The sequence below is a fragment of the Semicossyphus pulcher genome, unplaced genomic scaffold (genome assembly GCF_022749685.1).
Source record: "Semicossyphus pulcher isolate SPU_LCO1_2020_fin unplaced genomic scaffold, fSemPul1.0.p SCAF_40, whole genome shotgun sequence".
Lineage (NCBI taxonomy): Eukaryota > Metazoa > Chordata > Actinopteri > Labriformes > Labridae > Semicossyphus > Semicossyphus pulcher.
Genome location: NW_027211716.1, coordinates 722,898 through 746,481, shown reverse-complemented (window position 1 = coordinate 746,481; position 23,584 = coordinate 722,898). Strand labels below are relative to the sequence as shown.

The following is a 23,584-nucleotide window of genomic DNA, read 5'->3' as shown; positions in this document are numbered from 1 at the left end:
CAGCACTGAAGCATGAAGATCTTTTGTACTTACAAAATATGAAAGTAAACTTTATATTTATTTGATTTTCTCTATAAGTCTGTTTGATACGACTGAGAGAATAAGTCTGTTATAAATACATGTAATGTAACAAAGGTGATTTTATAGTCAGTATGTGGTGCTGATGATGGAGCAGTGATGTTACAGTCAGTATGTGGTGCTGATGATGGAGCAGTGATGTTACAGTCAGGATGTGGTGCTGATGATGGAGCAGTGATGTTATAGTCAGTATGTGGTGCTGATGATGGAGCAGTGATGTTACAGTCAGTGTGTGGTGCTGATGATGGAGCAGTGATGTTACAGTCAGTATGTGGTGCTGATGATGGAGCAGTGATGTTACAGACTTCCTGCATCCAGCAGCTGCAGCTGAGTGGATTTCAGTCTGGATTAACTTCTTCATATCTTTCTAAAATCATAGTTTCTCTGAGTTTGTAAAATATGCCGATCAGCTGACGGCAGACTTGTCCCTGTGTGTGATTGGTCAGACGCTGCAGACTACGCCACATTAATGTGAGCGCGCTCATAGAAAAACTGGGTATACTTATCGAGTTGATAACCAGGGTCATTGGACCGCTCAGTGTGATCTCCTTTGTCAGGTTAAGTGAAACCAGAACAGGTAAAGAGAGCCTGGGTCTGTTGAACTCGCCTCGTAGTATCGGCCCCTGAACAGGTAAACTGACGAACACATAAACACACAGACTGGTTAATGGATGCTGATGACTGACTGTCATCAGCAGAGGGCGCTCTCCAAATATAAAACACTGACAGTCTGCTGCTCAAAGATCTTCTCTGACAGAGATGATCTATTCTGACTGAAATCACAGAACTGATTCCTCACATAACACACCTGAACACACACACACACATATACACACGTTCATGATTTAATTAGACAGAGAGAGAGACAGGTTGGTAAACAGACAGACAGGCCTTTGGACCTCCCTGATTGGAGCAGCAGGGCGTGAACCAGAGTTCCAGATCTGACGGAGTCACCGGGACAATTTACCGGACTAGACCGGCAGCGGCGGACCGGGAACAGGACCGCGAGGAAACGGGCTCAGGACCGGGATAAAACCGGGAGGAGACGGGGTTCCGCTCCGGTGAGTTCCGCTCTGATGGTCCGACACTTTAATCTGTGAAACATGGCGAGAATCCGGTGAGATTAACTGAAAGTTGTCTGTGTGAATGTTGTGACGGACTTTTTATGTGAAGATTAATTTAAACAACGTGAGTTAAACATCACTCATGAATATCAATGTTTTTAAAATATGTATCATTATGTTTATTAGAAAATTGGTCCGCAGTTTTACAATTATTAATCGTTGAATTTAAAACAAAATTAATTTCTAAAAGCGTCACATTTTTATTATTTTAGATGTTTGTGCGTGAATTTAAGGATCATTAATCAAAGTAATCAGTTGTTCATGTTGTTCTGAGATGTTTGATCATTCAGCATTTATGTTGTGTTTGAGTGAAAAAAACCTGAAATATTAATAAAACAGAATCATCCATCCATGTGACTCCCAGTGCTTTACACGGTTACCATAGAAACAAACAAGCTGATTGATGATTGACTGATGGATTGATTGATGATTGACTGGACTGATGTCTCTCAGGTGTCCACAGCAGGATGAACACTCTCACCTAACCATCACCTCAGTATGACATCATCAGGGCCCGCCCCCTCCTCCCTCCCTTTGCACCTTCATCATCATCCTGTCTCATTCTGGATTGGACAAAGTCTCTGTCAGTCTTCACCATGGCCCCGCCTCCTGCTGTCTCTCTGCATCTGGATTGGTGGACAGGTGGTCCAGGTGAGTGCCTCCCACCAGCACTTCCACCCTCACTCCATTAAAATACCTGGTGACATCACTCTGGGGGGGCTATTCCCCATCCACGCCCGCGGCCCCCATGGTTTGCCCTGCGGGGAGTTGAAGAAGGAGAAGGGGATCCACCGCATGGAGGCCATGTTGTACGCTCTTGACCAGATCAACAGCGACGCTGAGCTGCTGCCCAACATCACGCTGGGGGCCCGGATCCTGGACACCTGCTCCAGAGACACCTACGCCCTGGAGCAGTCGCTCACCTTCGTCCAGGCACTGATCCAGAAAGACACGTCTGACATCCGCTGCTCCAACGGAGAACCGCCCCTCATCCGAAAACCTGAGAGGGTGGTGGGCGTGATCGGGGCATCGGCCAGCTCCGTGTCCATCATGGTGGCCAACATCCTGAGACTGTTCGAGGTGAGACACACGCAGGTAACATGAAGGTGATATAAGACATACAGGTGACAAAAAGGTAACCTAAAAGTGATATACAGGTGAAATACAGGTAACATGCAGGTGGCATACATGGGACATACAGATGACATAAAGGTAACCTACAGGTGAAATACAGGTAACTAACAGGTAATATACAGGTGAGATACAAGTAACTTACAGGTGACATAAAGGCAACCTACCGGTGAAATACAGGTAACGTACAGGTGATATACAGGTAATGAACAGGTGACACACAGGTAACCTACGACTGATATACAAGTAAGTTATAGATGATTTACAGGTGAAATACAGGTAATATGCAGGTGGCATACATGGGACATACAGGTGACATTAAAGGTAACCTACAGATGATATACAGGTAAGCCACAGGCGATATACAGGTAACAGGGGGGGGGGGCTGTACATGTCACTGAGGGGGTGGTAGTGTGGTCCTAATCAACCGCTCCGCCGCCTTCACCATGCGCCTGGTCAGCTTCCTGTTGAGGTAGAGTCTCTGCTTCCTCACCTGATGGGAGATGTTTGTGGACCAGGTGAGGTCAGGTGAGATGTAAACGCTGAGGACCTTGAAGCTTTCCACCAACACAGACAGTTTGTTTCGCTCCACTGAAGCATTAAGAAGATGATGATGATGATGATGATGATGTCTGTTATAATGAGGTCTGCTTTTAGATACACACACACACACGCACACACACACATACACACACACACGCGCACACGCACACACACACACACACACACACACACACACTGTTAATTGTTAATGTGATTGTTATTAAAGCTCTGACACACATTTAGCTCCAGCTGTTACACAACCCTAATCCTGTGTGTGTGTGTGTGTGTGTGTGTGTGTTTCCAGTTTGACCAGTATGTTCATGTGTGCAATTTGACCCTGACTGAAGGACGTCTGTGTTCTACATCAGATTCTGTTTTTACCTCTAACTGGTCTGGTTCTGGTTCTGGTTCCATGTGGACTCTGGTGGTTCAGCACGCTGTCGGACTTTCCGAACCTCTTAAGTGTTTGCATTTATCAGGATCGGCTGGCCTAGTCTGATCACGGATCAAGAACTCTGATGTTTCTGTTTTTGATCACTGAGGTCGAAACATCAGAAACACGTCTGTAAACTGACTTTAATGGATTCACTGAGAGTAATTATTAATCCCTGATTGTGTTTCAGATCCCTCAGGTGAGCTATGCGTCCACGGCTCCGGAGCTCAGCGATAATAACCGGTATGACTTCTTCTCGCGGGTGGTTCCTCCGGACTCGTACCAGGCTCAGACCATGCTGGACATCGTGAAGGCACTTGGCTGGAATTACGTGTCCACACTGGCATCAGAGGGAAACTACGGCGAGAGTGGAGTCGATGCCTTCATGCAGATCTCCAGAGAGGCCGGTACGTTTGTTCTTCTGTTTTCTGTCTCAGCAAGCTGTTCAAATTGTTTGTTTTAAAAATACCTGTTCAGGTAAATCCAAAGAATTCCTGTGGTCCCTGACCCCAACCAGAACCAGGACCAGAACCACTACTGGTCTCAGTCAATCCGTCAGGTGTTCTGCTGGTTGGGGAAACAGGAACATTGTTTTTTGAACATTAGGTTCTTATGCTCCTCCTCCTGAGCTCGGTTCTGCGATCTGATTGGAAGACAGTCTTCAGCTGTAATTAAACAGTTTCAGATGTTTCTTCTGTAAAATGTCGCTTCAGACCTCACCTGTCTACCTCTGTGCACTCGTTGCACATGAGCAGTGTCTTTCATAGGCTAGCTTGCTAAAGCTAATGAGGTTAAGCTAGCAATCTAGCTGCACCAAACGGCATGTGAATATAGTTTGATGCAGTAAGTGATGAAGACGTGCTGGCTCCTCCTCTTCGTCTCGTCCTGCAGAGATGTTCAGGTATTTTAGGGGGAGGAGCTTCAACTTGTTATCAGGTGGATTTTTAAAATCACACTTCCTGCTAATCAAGATTTATTAAACACAGACAGACACAGGTGGACCCGTCTGTCTCTCTGACCTGTCTGTCTCTTAGGGGGCGTGTGTATTGCTCAGTCGGTGAAGATTCCTCGGGAGCCAACAGTCGGAGAGTTTGATAAAATCATTAAACGTCTGATGGAGACGAGTAACGCGCGAGGCGTCATCATCTTCGCCAACGAGGACGACATCAAGTACCAACAAACTGACCCCGCCCACACTGTGACATCATCACATTTAGTACCCTCCAGGGTCACATGACACCCTTCTGACTCCTCCCCTCTTATCCTGGTAGGCGTGTCCTCGAGGCAGCGAAGCGTGCTAACCTGACAGGTCACTTCCTGTTTGTGGGGTCGGACAGCTGGGGGGCAAAGAGTTCACCAATCACAGAGCTCGAAGATGTTGCCGAGGGTGCCGTCACCATCCTGCCCAAACGAGCATCGATAGATGGTAAAACATACATACACAGTTAGGTTCAGGTGCGTGTTTACACCTGTTGTGTGTGTGTTTACCTATACGTGTGCATCTGTTTACACCTGTGCATGTGTTTACCTTAACCTGTGCGTGTGTGTGTGTGTGTGTGTTTAACTGTACGTGTGTGTGTCTGTTTACCTGTACGTGAGTGTGTTTACACCTGTACGTGTGGGTGTCTGTTTACACCTGTACATGTGTACCTGTGTGTGTGTGCAGGCTTCGATCAGTACTTCACGTCTCGCTCTCTGGAGAACAATCGCAGGAACATTTGGTTCAATGAGTTCTGGGAGGACGATTTCAGGTGTAAACTGACCCGACCTGGAATCAAGCTGGACCCTGACAAGAAGAAATGTACAGGTACGCCCACACCTGGGGGGGTGGGGGGGAATAAACAATCAATCATGTCATGTGACCTGGTAGATCATATGGCCTGTGTATCATGTGACCTCATGTATCATGTGACCTGGGTGTCCCTGCAGGGCAGGAACGGATTGGTCGGGACTCGTTGTACGAGCAGGAGGGGAAGGTTCAGTTTGTGATCGATGCCGTGTACGCGGTGGCCTTCGCTCTGCACACCATGCATCAGGATCTTTGTCCCGGCAGTTCTGGCGTCTGCAGCAACATGGACCCTGTGGAGGGACGGCTGCTGCTGGACTACATCAGAGCGGTCAACTTCAACGGTCAGAAACAGAAATACCTAAACCTACTAAAGTTTAATCATATTAACTTCAGGCGCTGTGATTAACTGATCTAAATTAATCCGACATCAGAGATTACTGAGATGCATCAAATCAGAGGAACGTCTGCATCAACTGATTAAAGTTTATTTTTTATTTTAACATTTTTATTTTACTTATAACTCACTGTTTATTACAAAATACTTTAATCTGCTCACCATCCAGTTCTCCACCACACACATACACCCCTTGTATCCCTGTATATATGTTTTTGCTCTGATGAACCCATTAACACTTGTGTTTGGATGCTTCTCACCTGAGGTTCGGATCAGGTGAGCTGCGTGTGGAGAAGTGTGTGTTTAAAAGCAGCGTGTTTCTAAGACACGTCACTGACAAACTTTAAAATCTGGATAAGAAGGTCTGATTTCACAGGAGGGTCACGGAGTCCATTGAGCTCTCACTGATCTGTGATCCTCTGTGATCTTCTATTTAAAGTCTTTGGAGTCTTTAGAGTCTCAGAGTCCTCTCAGACTTTAGAGTCTTTAGTCTCAGTCTTTACAGTTTTTAGAGTCTCAGAGTCTTTAGAGTCTCAGAGTCTCTGGGCCCTACTGTCCACCCAGCGCAAAGCGTGCAGCGCAAGTGTCATTGCTATCTTCCACCCAACGCAGTTGTCATTTTCACGCCCAGCACCCACATTGTGTAAATAGCAAGTGATCTTGCGCCACCGTTAGCGCCCGTGGGCATGTTGGTTTTGAAATGAGGTGTGGTCAGGCAAACAGGTGGCATGTTGCTATCTTGAGGACGCAGAATGCGACTGCATCTTAGACCAACAAAAACCTGGTCTAAAGTCTAAAGTCTGTGGCGCAATTTAGAGGGCGCATTATGGACTTACATCAGAGAGTTCACAACACGAGTCTGCTTGTCACTCACACGGGGACACACAGCAGCGCTTCTACTCATCAGGAAAAAGCAGTGTGTTTGCAGATACAGTGAAAAAACGTTTAAGGGGACAGACTGCAAGCTTTGGTCTCCCTCGTCTCCTTAAATCATGATACTGCTTTCGGTTTGTTACCGATCTGCTGAGAAGTGCAGGAAGACGTGGACAAGCTCACCACTACCTGCTTCACCTCCACACACACCTGCTTCACCTCCACACACACCTGCTTCACCTCAGGGAGAGTCCTGCTCCAGCCGCGCACAGGCCAAAAAATACAGAGACCGACACAAAGCTCTCCATACTGCACACTCTTTCAGATGCACGCTCTCTATAATACAGCAGAAACCGAGACACACTCACACACATGCAACTAAGAGGTAAATTAATTACCATACTCAAACATAACTCCCTGTGCCACTGACAATCGTGCCCACAGATATTAATACTCTGTCCAGTACCAATTACGCACGCAGGAAACAACACAGCCATGTGATCCAGCAGCAACAATAAGTAAATCAACATTTAAAGCCGACCTTTCTTTGATGGTCAGCACACAGAACTTTAATAAACATGAGATCCTGTCTGTCTGGAGACTTAAATCATTAATGCTGTGCCTCCTGTGTAACAGCATGACTTTTCATTTTCGTTTCTGTTGGGCAGTGGGATCGCTTCAGTGGCTTTAACATGCTTCGGCATGTATCGTAGAGTGGCCTGTGTTTTTTTCTGCGTTTTCAAGGACACAGTAGAAAGAAAAAAGTTGAATATGCCGATCATCATATGCCGGTTTATAAAAGAAGAAATCTGCCGTGTAAATAACAACACGCCTGCCTGCAGGCGCACCGGGCTCTTAAAGGGAATGAGAGTTGACACTCTGATTGGTTTGATTCATGTTATACCGAAAACACGCCTATAAATAATCCAGGGGCTTAAGCCAACCCCTTTGAACCTTGTGCCTCGGTTTGCGCCCAGATTGTGCGCCGTGTAACTAGCAAAGTGCGGACCCTAAGTCTTTAGTCTCAGAGTCTTTAGTGTCTCTGAGTCTTTAGAATCTTTAGTCTCAGTCTGTAGAGTCTCAGAGTCTAGCGCATGCGCCTGCGTTTTTGTTTGCCAGTGGGAAGTGCTGGCATAATCTGTCATTTTTTAAAAAGTTTTAAGGCATACTTTTTATCTGGACCTGCGGATTCCTACTGTTTTATTAGTGTGTTTTAAGTCAATCATAACTTTTTAGCCGCAGGGCGCTCAGATTGCCAGTTTTATTTGTCCTGTTGAACCGCTGCTAGCTTAACTCAGCCTAACTAATAAAGGCTGTGTGTGCTGAATGTAAACACCAGTACTCACAGTTAAAGGATGATATCAAACGCTTGAAGTTGGAGCTTCATGACAAGGATCAGTTGGTCGAAAGATGTATCTCCGTGGCTTCCGCACAGGCAAAACACATATCCTATATGCGGTCCTCAATTCCGTCTGTCCGAGCTGCCCAGTCGCCTTCCTCACCAGCCTCGAGCCACCAGTCCCAACCAGGTAGCGCGCACACATCTCCTCGTCCTCTCTTTCCGCCCACGACTCTCATCATTGGGGACTCAATCACCAGAGATATCCGTTTTCTAAACGCCATCACACACTGTCTTCCTGGTGCCACTGTCCCCGTTGTTCTGGATAAACTCTTGAATCTTTTGCCATCACTCCCAACCTCCGTCTGAGAGCACCAAAAACGATTTTAATCTTCTTTTTAACGTTTTAAAGGATAGTGGAAAGTCTGTTTTTATTTCTGGACCAATTCCAACTTTTAACCACGGACCTGAACGTTTCAGCCGTATTCTCGCCATGCACACCTGGCTTCAATCTGCTTGCCGATCTCACGACTTAGATTTTATTGACAACTTTAACTTGTTCAGGGATGGTGCTCCACTTGTTAAAAACGATTGGCTTCATCCCAACACGCGGGGTAACCAAATGCTGTCTGCCAACATCCAGCACACGGTCCAGTCCACCCCTCGTGTATGACTGTTTTCCTGTGCAAGCTTTCCCCAAAATCAACACACCTGCTGTCTCTCTTCTTCTCCCTCCCCTCCATCTGCAAAGAGCAATCATATGCCCTCTGCTGTCACTGACTCTACCTTCCGGTGGGACCAAAAGACTGTTCAGACATCCTTTTCGTTTACCTTGCTCCCAGCCCTGTAATCACTCCAACTTAATCGAAGTCTGCCTGCAAACTCCGCCAACCCCCGTTTTTAACTGCAACCCAGCAAATTTTGGTCTTTTAAATATCAGATCCCTAAACAATAAATCTTTTATTTGTAACAATTTTATAACGGATAATAAATTGGACTTTTTTATAATGACAGAGACTTGGCTGACCCCAGGAGACTGTAGTGCTCTTATTGAAGCAACCCCCCTGATTTTACTCACCTCCACCAACCCCGACTGTCAGGCAGGGGAGGGGGGGTTGCTGTCATCTACAGAAAAACTTCAAAATGCACCCCTATTTTACATAACGGTTTTACATCATTTGAGCATCTTGGTTTTATGGTTCATTTAAAGGATCCTGTGCTAATTTTAATCATCTACAGACCACAGTCAGTGGTCACAGTTTTCAGAGTTTTTATCCCATCTTGTTTCTAAATCTGACAGAATCCTTATTTTAGGTGATTTTAACATACATGTCTGTTGCCCTGATCAAACTCTTGTTGGTGATTTTATGGACACTCTGGAATCTTTTAACTCCATTCAGGCAATAGGGGAATCCACACACTCAAAGGGCCATATTTTAGATCTAGTTTTATACAGTGGTCTCAGCCCTGACAACTTTGAGACAAAGGATATCTGTGTGTCTGATCATAAGGCTGTTTTATTCTTTAGAGTCTTTAGTCTCAGAGTCTTTAGAGTTTAAGAGTCTTTAGAGTCTTTAGTCTCAGTCTTTATCAATCAATCAATCAATCAAGTTTTATTTGTATAGCGTCAAATCATAACCAGAGTTATCTCAAGACACTTTACAAAAAGAGCAGGTCTAGACCGACTCTTTGTTCTGTTATTTAAAGAGAGGCCCAACATGAATCACCATGAGTAGCACTTAGCAACATTCGGCACATTGGCAGAAAAACTTCCTTTGTAGAGTCTCAGAGTCTTTAGAGTCTTTAGTCTCAGTCTGTAGAGTCTCAGAGTCTCAGTCTTTAGAGTCTCAGAGTCTTTAGAGTCTTTAGAGTCTTGAGTTTCAGAGTCTTTAGAGTGTTTAGAGTCTTTAGAGTCTTGAGTTTCAGAGTCTTTAGAGTCTTTAGAGTCTTTAGAGTCTTGAGTTTCAGAGTCTTTAGAGTCTTTAGTCTCAGTCTGTAGAGTCTCAGAGTCTCAGTCTTTAGAGTCTCAGGGTCTTTAGAGTCTTGAGTCTCAGAGTCTTTAGAGTCTTTAGAGTCTTGAGTTTCAGAGTCTTTAGAGTCTTTAGTCTCAGTCTGTAGAGTCTCAGAGTCTTTAGAGTCTCAGAGTCTCAGTCTTTAGAGTCTCAGAGTCTTTAGAGTCTTTAGAGTCTTGAGTTTCAGAGTCTTTAGAGTCTTTAGAGTCTTGAGTTTCAGAGTCTTTAGAGTCTTTAGTCTCAGTCTGTAGAGTCTCAGAGTCTCAGTCTTTAGAGTCTCAGAGTCTTTACAGTCTTTACAGTCTTTAGAGTCTGTAGTCTCAGAGTCTTTAGAGTCTCTGATCTTTGAAGACAGTCGGACAGAGACCGTTTGGAGTCTTCAGAAAGATTTTCAGAGCAGCACAACAACAGCAGCAGCTTCTTCCTGTTAACATCAAATCTATATTTTATAAAGACGAGAAGCTGCAGCAGCTGGAAGACCGAGAGGATTTAATCTGTAACAGTTCTGCACGCCAACAAACCTGTCTGACTGACCACCTGTCTTTCTAACCACCTGTCTCTCTCTCTTCCTGATGTCTGAATATTTCATCAGTTCAGTTCAGAGTGTTCTTATTTAGGATGTTGGTGTATTTCAGGGTTTGACCTTTAAGGAACTCAGTGTTTGAAATAAAGAGACAGACACTTGAACATCAGGACTAAGGCTGACCCCTGCTGGTCAGGTGACCTGTGATGGTCAGGTGACCCGAGGAGGCAGTGGATTGGTTTTGAAGTGTTTTAAAGTGTTATAGATGTTGATTTCATCATTGGAGCGTGTGCATGTAGATTCTGTGTGAACATCACTTCATTTAGGTTTTGCTGAGATCACAAACTTTGCCCCAACATGGACTCCAGCTGTTCACCTGGAAAACCAGGATGGACTTTAAGAGAAACTGTGAAGAGGTCGACTGTTCATCTTTGGAACGATATTAAGAAATAAGCAGGAGGGAAATTTCTCAGAGTCACGTGTGAAGAACATTTCTTCCTGTAGGTGTCAGTCTACTGCACATGTGCAGAATGCACCCTCCAAACGGTCTTCGGCCCAATCCCAATCTCCACACTCACAGACTTTGTGGTGTGTTCCCGGTAAGTGCGTGAGTGCTTAGTGCTGTCCCACTGTCAGATCAGCAAGGCTCTTATGCGGACTTTACAACACCAAATTACGGACTTTCCGTGAGTCCGCATATCTGCAGACTTTCCTGTGGGATTTTTTACTTATTAAATTGAATGGCCCATCTGGTTTCCAGGCAACGTGCGATGCCATGATAGTGCGTCCCATTTGTCATTTTTATGCAGTTCTCAGACCCTCATGCACTCACACACTGCACACCTGACGCCATTAATGTCCATGAGTGTTCAGTGCTTAAGCTTTAGGGTGGAGATTGGGATTGGGCCACAGACAGACCAGGAAGTGGTTTAAACACAAATAATCCTGACTTCAGTTTGTTAGACTATGAACAGCTGTTTCACTGATCTGGGTCTCCTTCAGCTGAACCAACAGTGTGGGACATTCCCCAGAGTTTTGCCTGTTAGGCTACGCACAGCCTGAGAATAACACCTGCAGACGCGGTTCAGGGCTGAATAAAACCTCGTCCAGCTGTCTGAAGTTTTTATACATTTGATAATTAATATACGCAAGAAAAGAGTTTATAACGCTTATCATCAGAAAATAAAAATCTGTGTAGATTCTCCTCTGTAGTCCCCCGGTGGTGGAATGAGTTGGGGTTAGACTCTTTTTGGGCCGCAAAGTCCCTTTCACCTTTCACCCAGCTCTTTATGAACACCTCTGACCTTAATGATATTGAAGCTTTTGATGATGATGACATTGAGGATGTTGATGATGTTGATTAGAATATTCATGATGATGATGATGATGACTATATTGACCTTGATGATGTAGTTGATGATAAAAGAAACGCCCTATACAGTGCCTGTTGGCACCAGTGTCTGATCACACTTGAAGCTGTGTGTTGGCTCTCACTGACTCCGCCCCCTCCTGTCTCGGTCGTTGCTTGTGTCGTATTAACTCTCAGATGTTCGTCGCTTTGGATAAAAGCGTCTGCTGCATGAAACTGTAACACTGTGTAAACATACAGACACATCAGAGTGAATCAGCTGATATCATCCCGCTAGGAAACAGGGTCAGAACATCATCAATGATTATCAATAGTTTGATTGATTTCAGGTGTGAGCAGGTGGATTGTTGATCAACAGGTTACCTCTGTTACTGAGCATTTAACTGTAAACACAAACATAACAAGGATTTATGAGGAGCAGCCCAGACCAGGTTCTGGTTCTGTGTGGTTCTGGGCTGAGCAGTTTGTTCTCTCAGAGAGAATCAGTTAATGCACTTTACATGTTTTCTCTGAGGACTCACTGAGTGTGTTCATGTGTGTGTGTGTGTGTGTGTGTGTGTGTGTATGTGTTAATAATTGAAGGCAGCAGCTGGAGGAGCTCTGCAGGATGAAGATGAAGCCTTTCCTTTTTTATTTAAATGTTCTGCAGGAAAACAAATAAACTACACTGAAGTACTGAACTGAAGTACTACACTGACACTGAAGTACTACACTGAAATACTACACTGAAATACTACACTGAAATACTGCACTGACACTGAAATACTACACTGACACTGAAGTAATACACTGAAGTACTACACTGACACTGAAGTACTACACTGAAGTACTGCACTGAAGTACTACACTGACACTGAAGTAATACACTGAAGTACTACACTGAAGTACTACACTGACACTGAAGTACTGCACTGAAGTACTGCACTGACACTGAAATACTACACTGAAGTACTACACTGACACTGAAGTACTGCACTGAAGTACTACACTGAAGTACTACACTGACACTGAAGTACTACACTGAAGTACTACACTGACAGTGATGTACTACACTGAAGTGCTGCACTGAAGTACTACACTGAAGTACTACACTGACACTGAAGTACTACACTGAAGTACTACACTGACACTGAAATACTACACTGTCACTGAAGTACTACACTGACACTGAAGTAATACACTGAAGTACTACACTGAAGTACTACACTGACACTGAAGTACTACACTGAAATACTACACTGACACTGAAGTACTACACTGAAATACTACACTGTCACTGAAGTACTACACTGACACTGAAGTACTACACTGACACTGAAGTACTACACTGAAGTACTACACTGACACTGAAGTACTACACTGAAGTACTACACTGACACTGAAGTACTACACTGAAGTACTACACTGACACTGAAGTACTACACTGAAATACTACACTGTCACTGAAGTACTACACTGAAGTACTACACTGACACTGAAGTACTACACTGAAGTACTACACTGACACTGAAATACTACACTGAAGTACTGAACTGAAGTACTACACTGACACTGAAATACTACACTGAAGTACTGAACTGAAGTACTACACTGACACTGAAATACTACACTGAAGTACTACACTGACACTGAAGTACTACACTGAAATACTACACTGAAATACTGCACTGACACTGAAATACTACACTGTCACTGAAGTACTACACTTACACTGAAGTAATACACTGAAGTACTACACTGACACTGAAGTACTACACTGAAGTACTGCACTGAAGTACTACACTGAAGTACTACACTGACACTGAAATACTACACTGAAGTACTACACTGAAGTACTACACTGACACTGAAATACTACACTGAAGTACTACACTGAAGTACTACACTGACACTGAAGTACTTGAATACTTACTCACCATCACCATCATTACAATCATCACCATCACCATCACCATCACCATCATCATCATCATCACAATCATCATCATCACATCAATACTTACAGCAGAGTTTAAAAAAAGTTTTGCTTTATTTAAATAAAGTCTTTGTCTGTCTCTCTTTGTATAGCCTGTCTGTCTGTCTCTCTTTGTATAGCCTGTCTGTCTGTCTGTCTCTCTTTGTATAGCCTGTCTGTCTGTCTGTCTCTCTTTGTATAACCTGTCTGTCTCTCTTTGCATAACCTGTTTGTATGTCTGTCTCTCTTTGTATAACATGTCTGTCTGTCTGTCTTTGTATAGCCTGTCTGTCTGTCTGTCTTTGTATAACCTGTTTGTCTGTCTGTCTCTCTTTGTATAACCTGTCTTTCTCTCCAACAGGAAGTGCAGGTACAACAGTTCTGTTCAATGAGAACGGAGACGCTCCTGGGCGTTACGACATCTTTCAGTTCCAGCTGACCAATCACAGCCACCCAGGTTACCGAGTCATTGGCCAGTGGACCAATAACCTGAGACTCAACGTAAGAGAGACACATCTGATGATTTTTACCTGTCTGTCCCATTTCTTTCTTTAAACTGTCTCTATCTCTGCTTGTCTCTCTCTCTGACCCGTATCTCTGATCTGAACCTGCCTCTCTCTGACCTGTATCTCTCTCTCTGACTTGTCTCTCTCTCTGACCTGTCTCTCTCTCTCTGCCTGTCTGTCAGCTTGAGGAGATGCAGTGGTCCGGAGGAGATAAATCAGTTCCGGAGTCAATCTGCAGTTTTCCATGTAAACCAGGAGAGAGGAAGAAGATGGTGAAGGGCGTCCCCTGCTGCTGGCACTGTGAGGTGAGACCATGTTCTTCATCCTCTTCATCACTAACATCTTCTTCATATCCATCACCATCATCATCACCATCATCACCGCCATCATCATCATCATCATCATCATCATCATCATCATCATCATCATCATCATCACCACCATCACCATCATCATCATCATCACCATCTTCATCACCGCCATCATCACCACCACCATCACCACCATCACCATCACCACCATCACCATCATCACCACCACCATCATCATCACCGCCATCATCACCACCACCATCACCACCATCATCACCACCATCACCACCATCACCATCACCACCATCACCATCATCACCACCACCATCACCACCACCTTCATCACCAGCATCACCACCATCACCATCACCACCATCACCATCATCACCATCACCACCACCTTCATCACCGCCATCATCACCACCACCACCACCACCATCACCATCACCATCATCATCACCACCACTATCACCATCATCACCACCACCATCACCACCACCATCATCACCACCACCACCACCACCATCATCACCACCATCTGAAAGAGTTTAATGAACAGATCAGTGCAGATTCCAATGTGGAAAAATGAATTATGACTACACGAAATCATTTCTTCTTCTGAAGAAGAAGAGCAGCTCAGTGCAGCTAATGAAACAAATAAATGAATGTGACATACTTTATTTCAACCTATGTGAACTGAACTTTCAGCTAGCACTTTTTAGGTGAGAACTTCACAACACTGAACATATGTGTGTTTGTTTATGTCAAAGTTCTAAATAAAAGCATCATGTGATGAAGAATGGTTCTTTTAAAACATTTATTGCATTCTGATTTTTTTTTTCACTGTGAGATAAAATTACAGAAACTCTGATAGAAAATGAATACGGTTTTTTTGCCTTTTACTTCAGTGTTTTGTATCAAAAGAGAAGCCAGCCGCCTGCACTAAAATGAGGAACGTGTAAAGTATAGCTTCACAGTGAGCATCTTGTGAAGTTATGCTTGTAAATGATTGCACAGGAGGCTTAACACAACTGTAGCTGGAGCTGTATTTATCCAACACACCCGGTAGCATGGAAGCAAAGCATACATGTATCTCGCGAGAACATGCGAGATCTCCTACCTAGTAATGCGCAAGCACACTAAACAGCTATACTGTATATCAGTACATTAGTATAGGTTTCACCAATATGAAATACTACTGAATCAGCACCACTTTGTCATAATTATCTCCTAAGACTCTGAAAAGTGATTTTATTTAAAAATGACTCGTGATTTTAGTCATTTGTAACGCAGGCGGCTGGCTGCTCTTCTGATATTATGAATATTATGACTTTTTTCTGCATAAATTACGACTTTATTCTAGTAATCTCAGATTTTTTAATACTCTGTCATAGAATCCAGATGTGTGCAGATCCTTCAAAATGATTACACCACACATAGTAAATGATGTCATCTGCATATAAATAACATGAGTGCCATCATCAGACCTTACACCATAACATTTTTCTTCCTAATGTCATCAGACCACTGACAGAAACATTATTGTTAGTCTCTCTGTCCCTGACCTGTCTGTCTCTCTACAAACCCGTCTCTCTCTCTGACCTGTCTGCAGCTCTGTGATGGGTATCAGTACCAGGTGGATGAGTTTACCTGTGAGACCTGTCCGTCAGACATGCGCCCCGCCCCCAACAGAACCACCTGCCGTCCGACTCCGATCATCAAACTGGAGTGGCACTCCCCCTGGGCCCTAGTGCCCGCCTCCATCGCCATGCTCGGTATCCTAGCAACCAGTGCTGTGGTGATCACCTTTATCCGCTTCAATGACACGCCCATCGTCAGGGCATCAGGGAGGGAGCTCAGCTACGTACTGCTGACAGGTAAGTACTAATACTGTCAGGTGACTGCTCCCAGGTGTGAGTACTAGTAGTGCATTACAAGTGGGCTGTAATAATAATAAAAACCTTTATTTAGAGAACTTTTCAAAATAAAAGCTACACAGTGTTTCATAATGGCAGCTCATTAAAACAGGTTCACAGTGAACACATGATTCACACCCTTCATTCAGGGGTTTTCTGTGTATCTTTGCTTCACCTGCAGCACAGGTGTTGTCTGAGTCACAACAAACGGTGAGCTTTCATTAGGGGATTATGTCTTCAGTTTTTGGACCCAGCACTGCGCAATGAAACAGAGTTGGTGTAATACCGATGAGTTCATATTCATAGCCTGCAACGTCAGTTATAACGTAAAGCAAGCGATCGTTATCACAGATATCCAACAGCTGCTACTTTCAAAATAAAGTAAAAAGTGTGTTTTACAGTAATAGAGCGGCAGACTGATACGCACCGTGGGGAAGCCAACGCTGCAGCAGCTGCAAAGCTAATCGATTTTGTTTTCCTTTTTTCCTCCCAAACTTTACATTCTGTTCCTGCATAAATGCATGATGGTCAGCATCCGCATCACGCTACATGAAGCCCACACCTCTAATTAGTGTACACTAGAGTAAACACATCATGCTGTGTCTTTTCACTGACACTCTGCACAGAGATTTAGTGACAGTAAAACTCTATTTCACATTAACACTTGGCATGTGTATGAAATGAACTGAAAGCTAAAGACCTCTTTCATTTTTAGTCTGACTGCAGGGGTCAGCCCAACACATGGGTCTATACGTGAGTGACGGTACTTTCAGAGCCAAATAAAGTGAAAAAATTAACAACAACAAAAAATAAAAGCATTGCGTACAAACGAGGGGAGTCAGAATTCCAGATCGGGCTTTTACTTTGAAAAAGCATACCGGAAGTGTTGACCTACTTTACCCTCCATGCCTGTGACTTTTACTACAGGAAGAGATCTTAATATTACTGTGAGAGATCAATAGGACTCATCACAATTCATTTTTACCCTGTATTTCACCGAGAACCACGCACTGCTTGCGCTAAAAACAGACAAGCCTCCTATTCTCTAGATTTTTGGCACATGAGTCGTGTGAGATATGCGCATGTTACGCCAGCAGTGTGAAAACTCTCATCTGTTTTCATGCATTTCAAATGAAAATGAACACGTCCCGCAGCCGCCACGCTTCCAGTGTTGCCCACAAAAGCGCACATTGACCTGATGCGGTACACTAGGTTTTGACCTAGTCTTGTTTTGTTTAGCCTCGTTTTTATTTTTATTTCAATAAATGACAATCTAGTTTTCATTAATTCATTGACTATGATAACCTTGCTCTGCAGGTATATTCCTGATCTACCTGATCACCTTCCTGATGATCGCTGAGCCAGGTGTGGTGGCGTGTGCACTGCGGCGCCTCCTGCTGGGCCTTGGCATGGCAATCACGTACTCTGCCATGTTGACCAAAACCAACCGAATCTACCGTATCTTCGAACAGGGCAAGAGGTCTGTGACTCCGCCCAAGTTCATAAGCCCCACCTCCCAGCTCATTATCACCTTCATCCTCATCTCTGTCCAGGTGAGAACTCAGGTGTCAGACCACTTTCTGTTTCTCATAAAGCAGCGAGTAATATGACAAAGCTCCTACCTGTGTGTGTGTGTGTGTGTGTGTTTCAGGTCCTTGGTGTGTTTTTGTGGTTCGCCGCCATCCCTCCACACACCATCATTGACTACGAGGAGCTCCGCCCCCCGAACCCTGACCTGGCCCGAGGCATCCTGAAGTGTGACATGTCCGACCTGTCGATCATCTGTTGCCTTGGCTACAGCATTGTTCTCATGGTGACACAGTGATACAGTGTTGATGCTTCATTGATCTGCGATTGATCTCTTACACCGTGTCCTAACAGCATGCGAGCATCAGACATCACGTTGCATCGTGTTGCAACAGCCATTCGCTGTCCACACTGCATCCGTCAAATTTACACTTCCATTACGTCATGTAAACAAACCACGTTGCTATCAGCTGTGGTGGGTTGTTGTTCTTCCTACTCGGTGTTGAGCTTGGTCAGTCTCTGAGTGCAGAGCTCAAGCTAACAGCGGTTGTTAAAACAGACAATTTTACTGACAGTTTTGTTGATTTGGCGTTGGCTACGGCCCAAAGTAACAAGTGTTAAGGGGGATTATAAAGCAAGGCAAAATTTGATAGCGCCTCCTAAGTTTATTATTCTGGAACGTTACAATATTAAAGGGGCTATATGTAACATTTCACATATATTCATCAATCAAATATCATTTTTTATTGCCAATGTGTGAAGGGACAGCAGAGGAACTGATAAATTGAGACCTTTCCCAACTTCCTCCATCAGCCCGAACAACCTGTGAGCTGATTTTTATGTAAAGCACTCGGGACGGTTTTTCCGCGAAACAAGAGGATGTGACATATCTGCGCGTTCGCGAGTACCTCTGCCGAGAGCTCATTCTACGCCACTACAGTCGACAGTGAGCAACACGAGACAACGCAGGCTGTGAAATGGAGACGGATAATGTTAACAAACGACAGCACCCACAACAACACCAACACGAACTGCACACAAGAATAAAAACAAGATAAGTTTTATCTAGTGAAGCCATCTGACCAAACAGGAAGTGACCGACGTCAGGGGGGAAACTAGAGTCAACATCGGCAGGGCATGCGACTCATGGAGACCTTCGACTGCTTTTGGGGATCAAAACAGACCCACGACTTATTGTTGTCATAGAAACAAAGCTCGCGTGCAGCGTTCTCTCACAGGGTGCAATGTTTTTTCTCTCACAGCACAAGAGCTTCATCCCAGCTCTCTCCAGCCGCCCTGCCCCGCCTGGCTAATGTTCGCTGATGCTTGTGATGATTTGCTGGTTCGCCGGCGTAATTTGCCGTTTGGTTACGAAGCACATGACAAAAAGTCATGCAGTGTATTTATATTAGATCTACTTGGCTAACCTTAGCATGCTCGCTAACGTTATGACAACCAAAATACTATCCGAGTGTGTATGTCAGTGTTGTCAGTCTAGCTTGACACATAACTTCACCACCTGAGCCGGTGAGTTCTGACACTGAGCATGCTCAGTTTCGTGTATCTTCGGCAAAAACTGCGAGTGTCCGCACGAGCACGTACAAGAAGGTTGACTGCAGTTCCCTCAATGACCGACCGTGTCGCTAGGAATGAGGATTTTCTGAAAGTTAGATATAGCACCTTTAACAGACGTTAACATCAATATTAGAATATGTTGATATCCTTGTCGGGACGGCCCCGGTGTTAACACAAGTCAAGGCACAACAGTTCAATCACAGATATGGATACTATTGCACCACTATCTTCACTTTGTAAAGAAAGCTAACAAGCTCTGTTGAGCGAGACAAGTAAAAGAATATCAAGAAACATTTTCTTACTTGACGCTCCCAGCACCTTAGCAAACTCCACCAGCCAGCTGCCACTATATTTAGATTTTTGAAGTGAAATGAGGAGGTATCATACAGATAACTGCTCATCTGACCTTCATGAATTAACTGCTCCACGTCCTTGTCCACACGAGTGACAGGAATGAAAATAGAAACAGGTCGTCAGGGTCAAAGGGTCAGGGCGCTGCGTTTCTCACGGCCAGTTAGGACATTCCAACAGAAAACAATGTCATTAAACTGATTTTGTCACTGACCCTCGCTCACGTTGCATATAGTTATATTTATATTATATAGTATATAGTGTTAGAAAGCAGCTGATTAGTGTTCATGCTGCTGATTGGTTTGAAGCCTCTGATGTCACAAAGAACAGGTATGAAGAGTTGTTGAAGGCTGTACTCTCTCGGTTGCTGGGTAACCGGTTTCATTCTTGTTGCTAGGTTACATGTACTGTGTATGCGGTGAAGAGTCGGGGCGTTCCCGAGACATTCAACGAGGCGAAGCCTATCGGTTTCACTATGTACACCACCTGCATCATCTGGCTCGCTTTTGTGCCAATCTTCTTTGGTACCGCCCAGTCCACCGAGAAGGTAAGAACCGAACTAGGATCAATCACTAAAGGCTGAAACCAGGACAGGCTAACTCTAGGACAGGCTGAAACCAGGACAGGCTAACTCTAGGACAGGCTGAAACCAGGACAGGCTAACTCTAGGACAGGCTGAAACCAGGACAGGCTAACTCTAGGACAGGCTGAAACCAGGACAGGCTTAAACCAGGACAGGCTGAAACCAGGACAGGCTAACTCTAGGACAGGCTGAAACCAGGACAGGCTAACTCTAGGACAGGCTGAAACCAGGACAGGCTGAAACGGGATAGACCAAGTGTCATGACCAGCCAAATACAAGTAAAAAGAAAATCATTTCAGTTATTTATTTAGAAAAACACAAGTTTCAAGTTGCAAAATGATTACCTCATACATAAGCAACAATTATTCCTCTGAAGTATCATAGAACGCAACACGGGCCACCAGGTAACTGCGCTGCATTCAGGGCCAACAAGATATCAGAGCTCCGAAACAGTAACACTAACGTGATAATCTACAGGGCCATGACTAAATACTGATAATCTATAGGGCTACAACTAACTGTGTTTGTGGATCAGAATGATCAGACAGACAGGTGTGCACACAGACAGACTGGACTGGATGTGTGTTTGTGGTTCAAAATGAGTTCAGGAAGGGACACTGGGAGATAAACCGGAATTAGACACAAAGTGGAACAGCTGGATTAAACAGATTATAAACCAGGACGTTATTATGCAATTTAACTTTGTCACAAAGAGCTCAACAAACACAAAAAAGAGACAATAACAGCCCAAAATAACACAAAGAGCTGCATCAGTCAGAAACACACTGGTCTGAAAACCAACAGGAAACAACAGGAGTAATCTCATGTACCAGAAATTAAAATTAAGATATCTTCACTTCCTCTTCTCTTTCAGGTTTAATATTTGAAATGTAAGTCCCAGAGATTCTCCCCAAAACCTGCAGTTGCGTCCTGGGAGAGTTAGCGCCACAAACCTCTGTAGTATGTCCAGCATCAGAATCAGATCCGAACGTGGTGGTTAGGGTTTGGTAACAATAATAATAACTTTATTTATTTGGTACTTGTGATTATTATTTTTTTGTTTTCCATTTATTTGTTCTCGTGGTCATTGACTAAATTAGGATCCTCTTGGAAGTTTTGTGGTCATTGAGGGACTTTTAGAGGTACCTTTGGGGGTTATCTGTACATGGAGGTTGTAAAGGTCCTTTACATGGTCCTGGTGGAGGTCATTTAGGGTCTGTGAGCATTTGATAATCCTTTGGTTGATTCTTGTGGTTATTGAGGAGGTGTTAGAGGTGAGTTAGGTGGTTATTGTGAGCATTGAGTGGATCCTGGTGGTCCTGTGTGTGGGTAAGTGATCCCTTACCCCTCGATCCCACAGGATCCGTCTCCGTCATGTTCCGTCTGCCCCGCGTTTCTGGTCCGTCAACGGCGCGAGACCTCGCCCACAGGAAGCATGTCTGATCCACAGCGCAGCGGAGCGCTGGCCCAAGCAGCTGGATTCGCGAGATCACAAGATCGCGAGAGAACTACATTATCTTTAAATCGAAATTATGCGATAACATCAACGTTAGCAGAGCAACACACAAACTACAGTTCAGTTTGCACATCTGAGGTTGATTATCGACTCATTTGGAAATCATTTCGTGATTTTTGTGCTTCTACCATGGCTGAGTACACTACTTCATTAAAAGTGTTCTTTTTTCAAGATTTCAGTGTGTTGATCTTAAAATAAACCAAAAAAAACGGGAGTCTGTGCCGGTCTGTACATGGTGTTTTATTTTGAAATGACCGGATGCTGTATGCTGCTTTCGTGTGTGACTTCCTGTTTGGAATGATCTGCTCTGTTCAGCTTGAAGTGTGTTTGAAGTGGCCTCCATCAAAAATAGACCCGGCGCGTATCTTTAGCGGAGCAGAGCGGAGACAAGCATCTGGGACACGCTGGAGACGGACGGCGCGTGCCGTGGAATCGCTGTAATTGAATTGAATGGGTGCGATCGACTCTGGAGTTCTCGGCACAGACGGAACGCGCCGGAGACGGATCCTGTGGAATCGAAGGGTTAGAGAGTTCTTTAGTTTGCAGGTCTTTTAGTGGTTTTAATAGTCCTTCGGAAAGTTTTAGTGGCCACTTACAAGTTTTTTTTGGGGTCCTTTTTTGATTATCTGGATAATTTGGGTTGTTTCTATGACCATGGAGTAAGTTCTAGGGATTCCTTAAGAGGTTCTCGTGATTCTTTAGGAGCTTGCAGTGGTTCATAAGGTGGTTGAGGGGCCATGTTATTGTTCCATGCTCCTTTGAGAGGTCGTCAGTGGTAATTTTCTAAATTCAAGTGGCCATTAAGTAAGGTCTAGGTCCTTTTAGTGGTTCTAGGCTTGTCCTCATGGAAATTGTAGGAATCATTAAGGAGTTTCAGTGGATGACATGTTCTAAAAGTCTTTAGGTTGTTCTTTGTCGCACTGTGGAGGGTTTTGGAGACCTGTAGTTTGTTGTCATGGTCCTTCAGGAGGTTCTAGTTGTCCTTTAGGAGATTAAAATGGTTACTGAGGAAATTCCGCTAGTTCGCTAAAGATGTTTGCTAATATTCTAGGTTCTAGTGGTTCTTTAGGAAGTTCTCTCTCTGTTTCTGTCACAACAGATGTTTATCCAGACAGCCACTCTGACGGTCTCCATGTCTCTCAGCGCCTTTGTCTCTCTCGGGATGCTCTACATGCCGAAGGTTTACGTCATAATCTTCCACCCCGAACAGAATGTTCAGAAGAGGAAGAGAAGCTTCAAGGTCTGCTGTCTGATAGTTGCTGATTGTTGCTGTTGGTGTGTTGCCTAACAGTTACTGTGTGGCCTGAAAGTTGCTGTGTTGCCTAAAAGTTGCTGTGTTGCAGGCTGTTGTCCAGGCTGCCACGTTGCCTCAGAAATCATTGAATGAGAAACAGAATGGAGAGACGAGGATTGAACCAGATAGATCGCAGTAAAACTGCAACTATTCAGGTACTGAAACTACAAACCACAATATCAAACATACCCATTAGTGTTAGTAACTGTTAGTGTTCATCAAGTACCTGTTGGTGTTCATCAAGTACCTATTAGTGTCCTTCAAGTACCTGTTGGTGTTCATCATGTACCTATTAGTGTCCATCAAGTACCTGTTAGTGTCCATCAAGTACCTGTTCGTGTCCATCAAGTACCTGTTGGTGTTCATCAAGTACCTGTTCATGTCCATCAAGTACCTGTTGGTGTTCATCAAGTACCTGTTGGTGTTCATCGAGTACCTGTTAG

The 23,584-nt window shown here is 44.3% G+C and overlaps 1 protein-coding gene across 1 annotated transcript; it reads left to right on the top strand.

Annotated features, from left to right (window-relative positions):
- Nucleotides 1-1,700: 1,700 nt before the first annotated feature.
- grm6a (glutamate receptor, metabotropic 6a) lies at nt 1,701-23,280 on the top strand. Its single transcript, XM_069680706.1, has 14 exons — nt 1,701-2,282; nt 3,500-3,716; nt 4,344-4,479; nt 4,581-4,735; nt 4,976-5,116; nt 5,239-5,439; nt 13,924-14,063; nt 14,251-14,373; nt 15,992-16,256; nt 17,613-17,848; nt 17,947-18,108; nt 20,146-20,295; nt 22,947-23,087; nt 23,191-23,280. Exons 1-14 carry the CDS (start codon nt 1,701-1,703, stop codon nt 23,278-23,280), a joined length of 2,739 nt encoding a protein of 912 aa, XP_069536807.1.
- The last annotated feature ends 304 nt before the right edge of the window (nt 23,281-23,584 follow it).

Excerpts from the sequence above, each read along its gene's own strand:
- grm6a (XM_069680706.1), top strand. The coding sequence starts at position 1,701 with ATGACATCATCAGGGCCCGCCCCCTCCTCCCTCCCTTTGCACCTTCAT. Across the intron at positions 3,717-4,343 it reads GCAGATCTCCAGAGAGGCCG|GGGGCGTGTGTATTGCTCAG; the intron begins GTACGTTTGTTC and ends TCTGTCTCTTAG. Across the intron at positions 18,109-20,145 it reads GCTACAGCATTGTTCTCATG|GTTACATGTACTGTGTATGC; the intron begins GTGACACAGTGA and ends TCTTGTTGCTAG.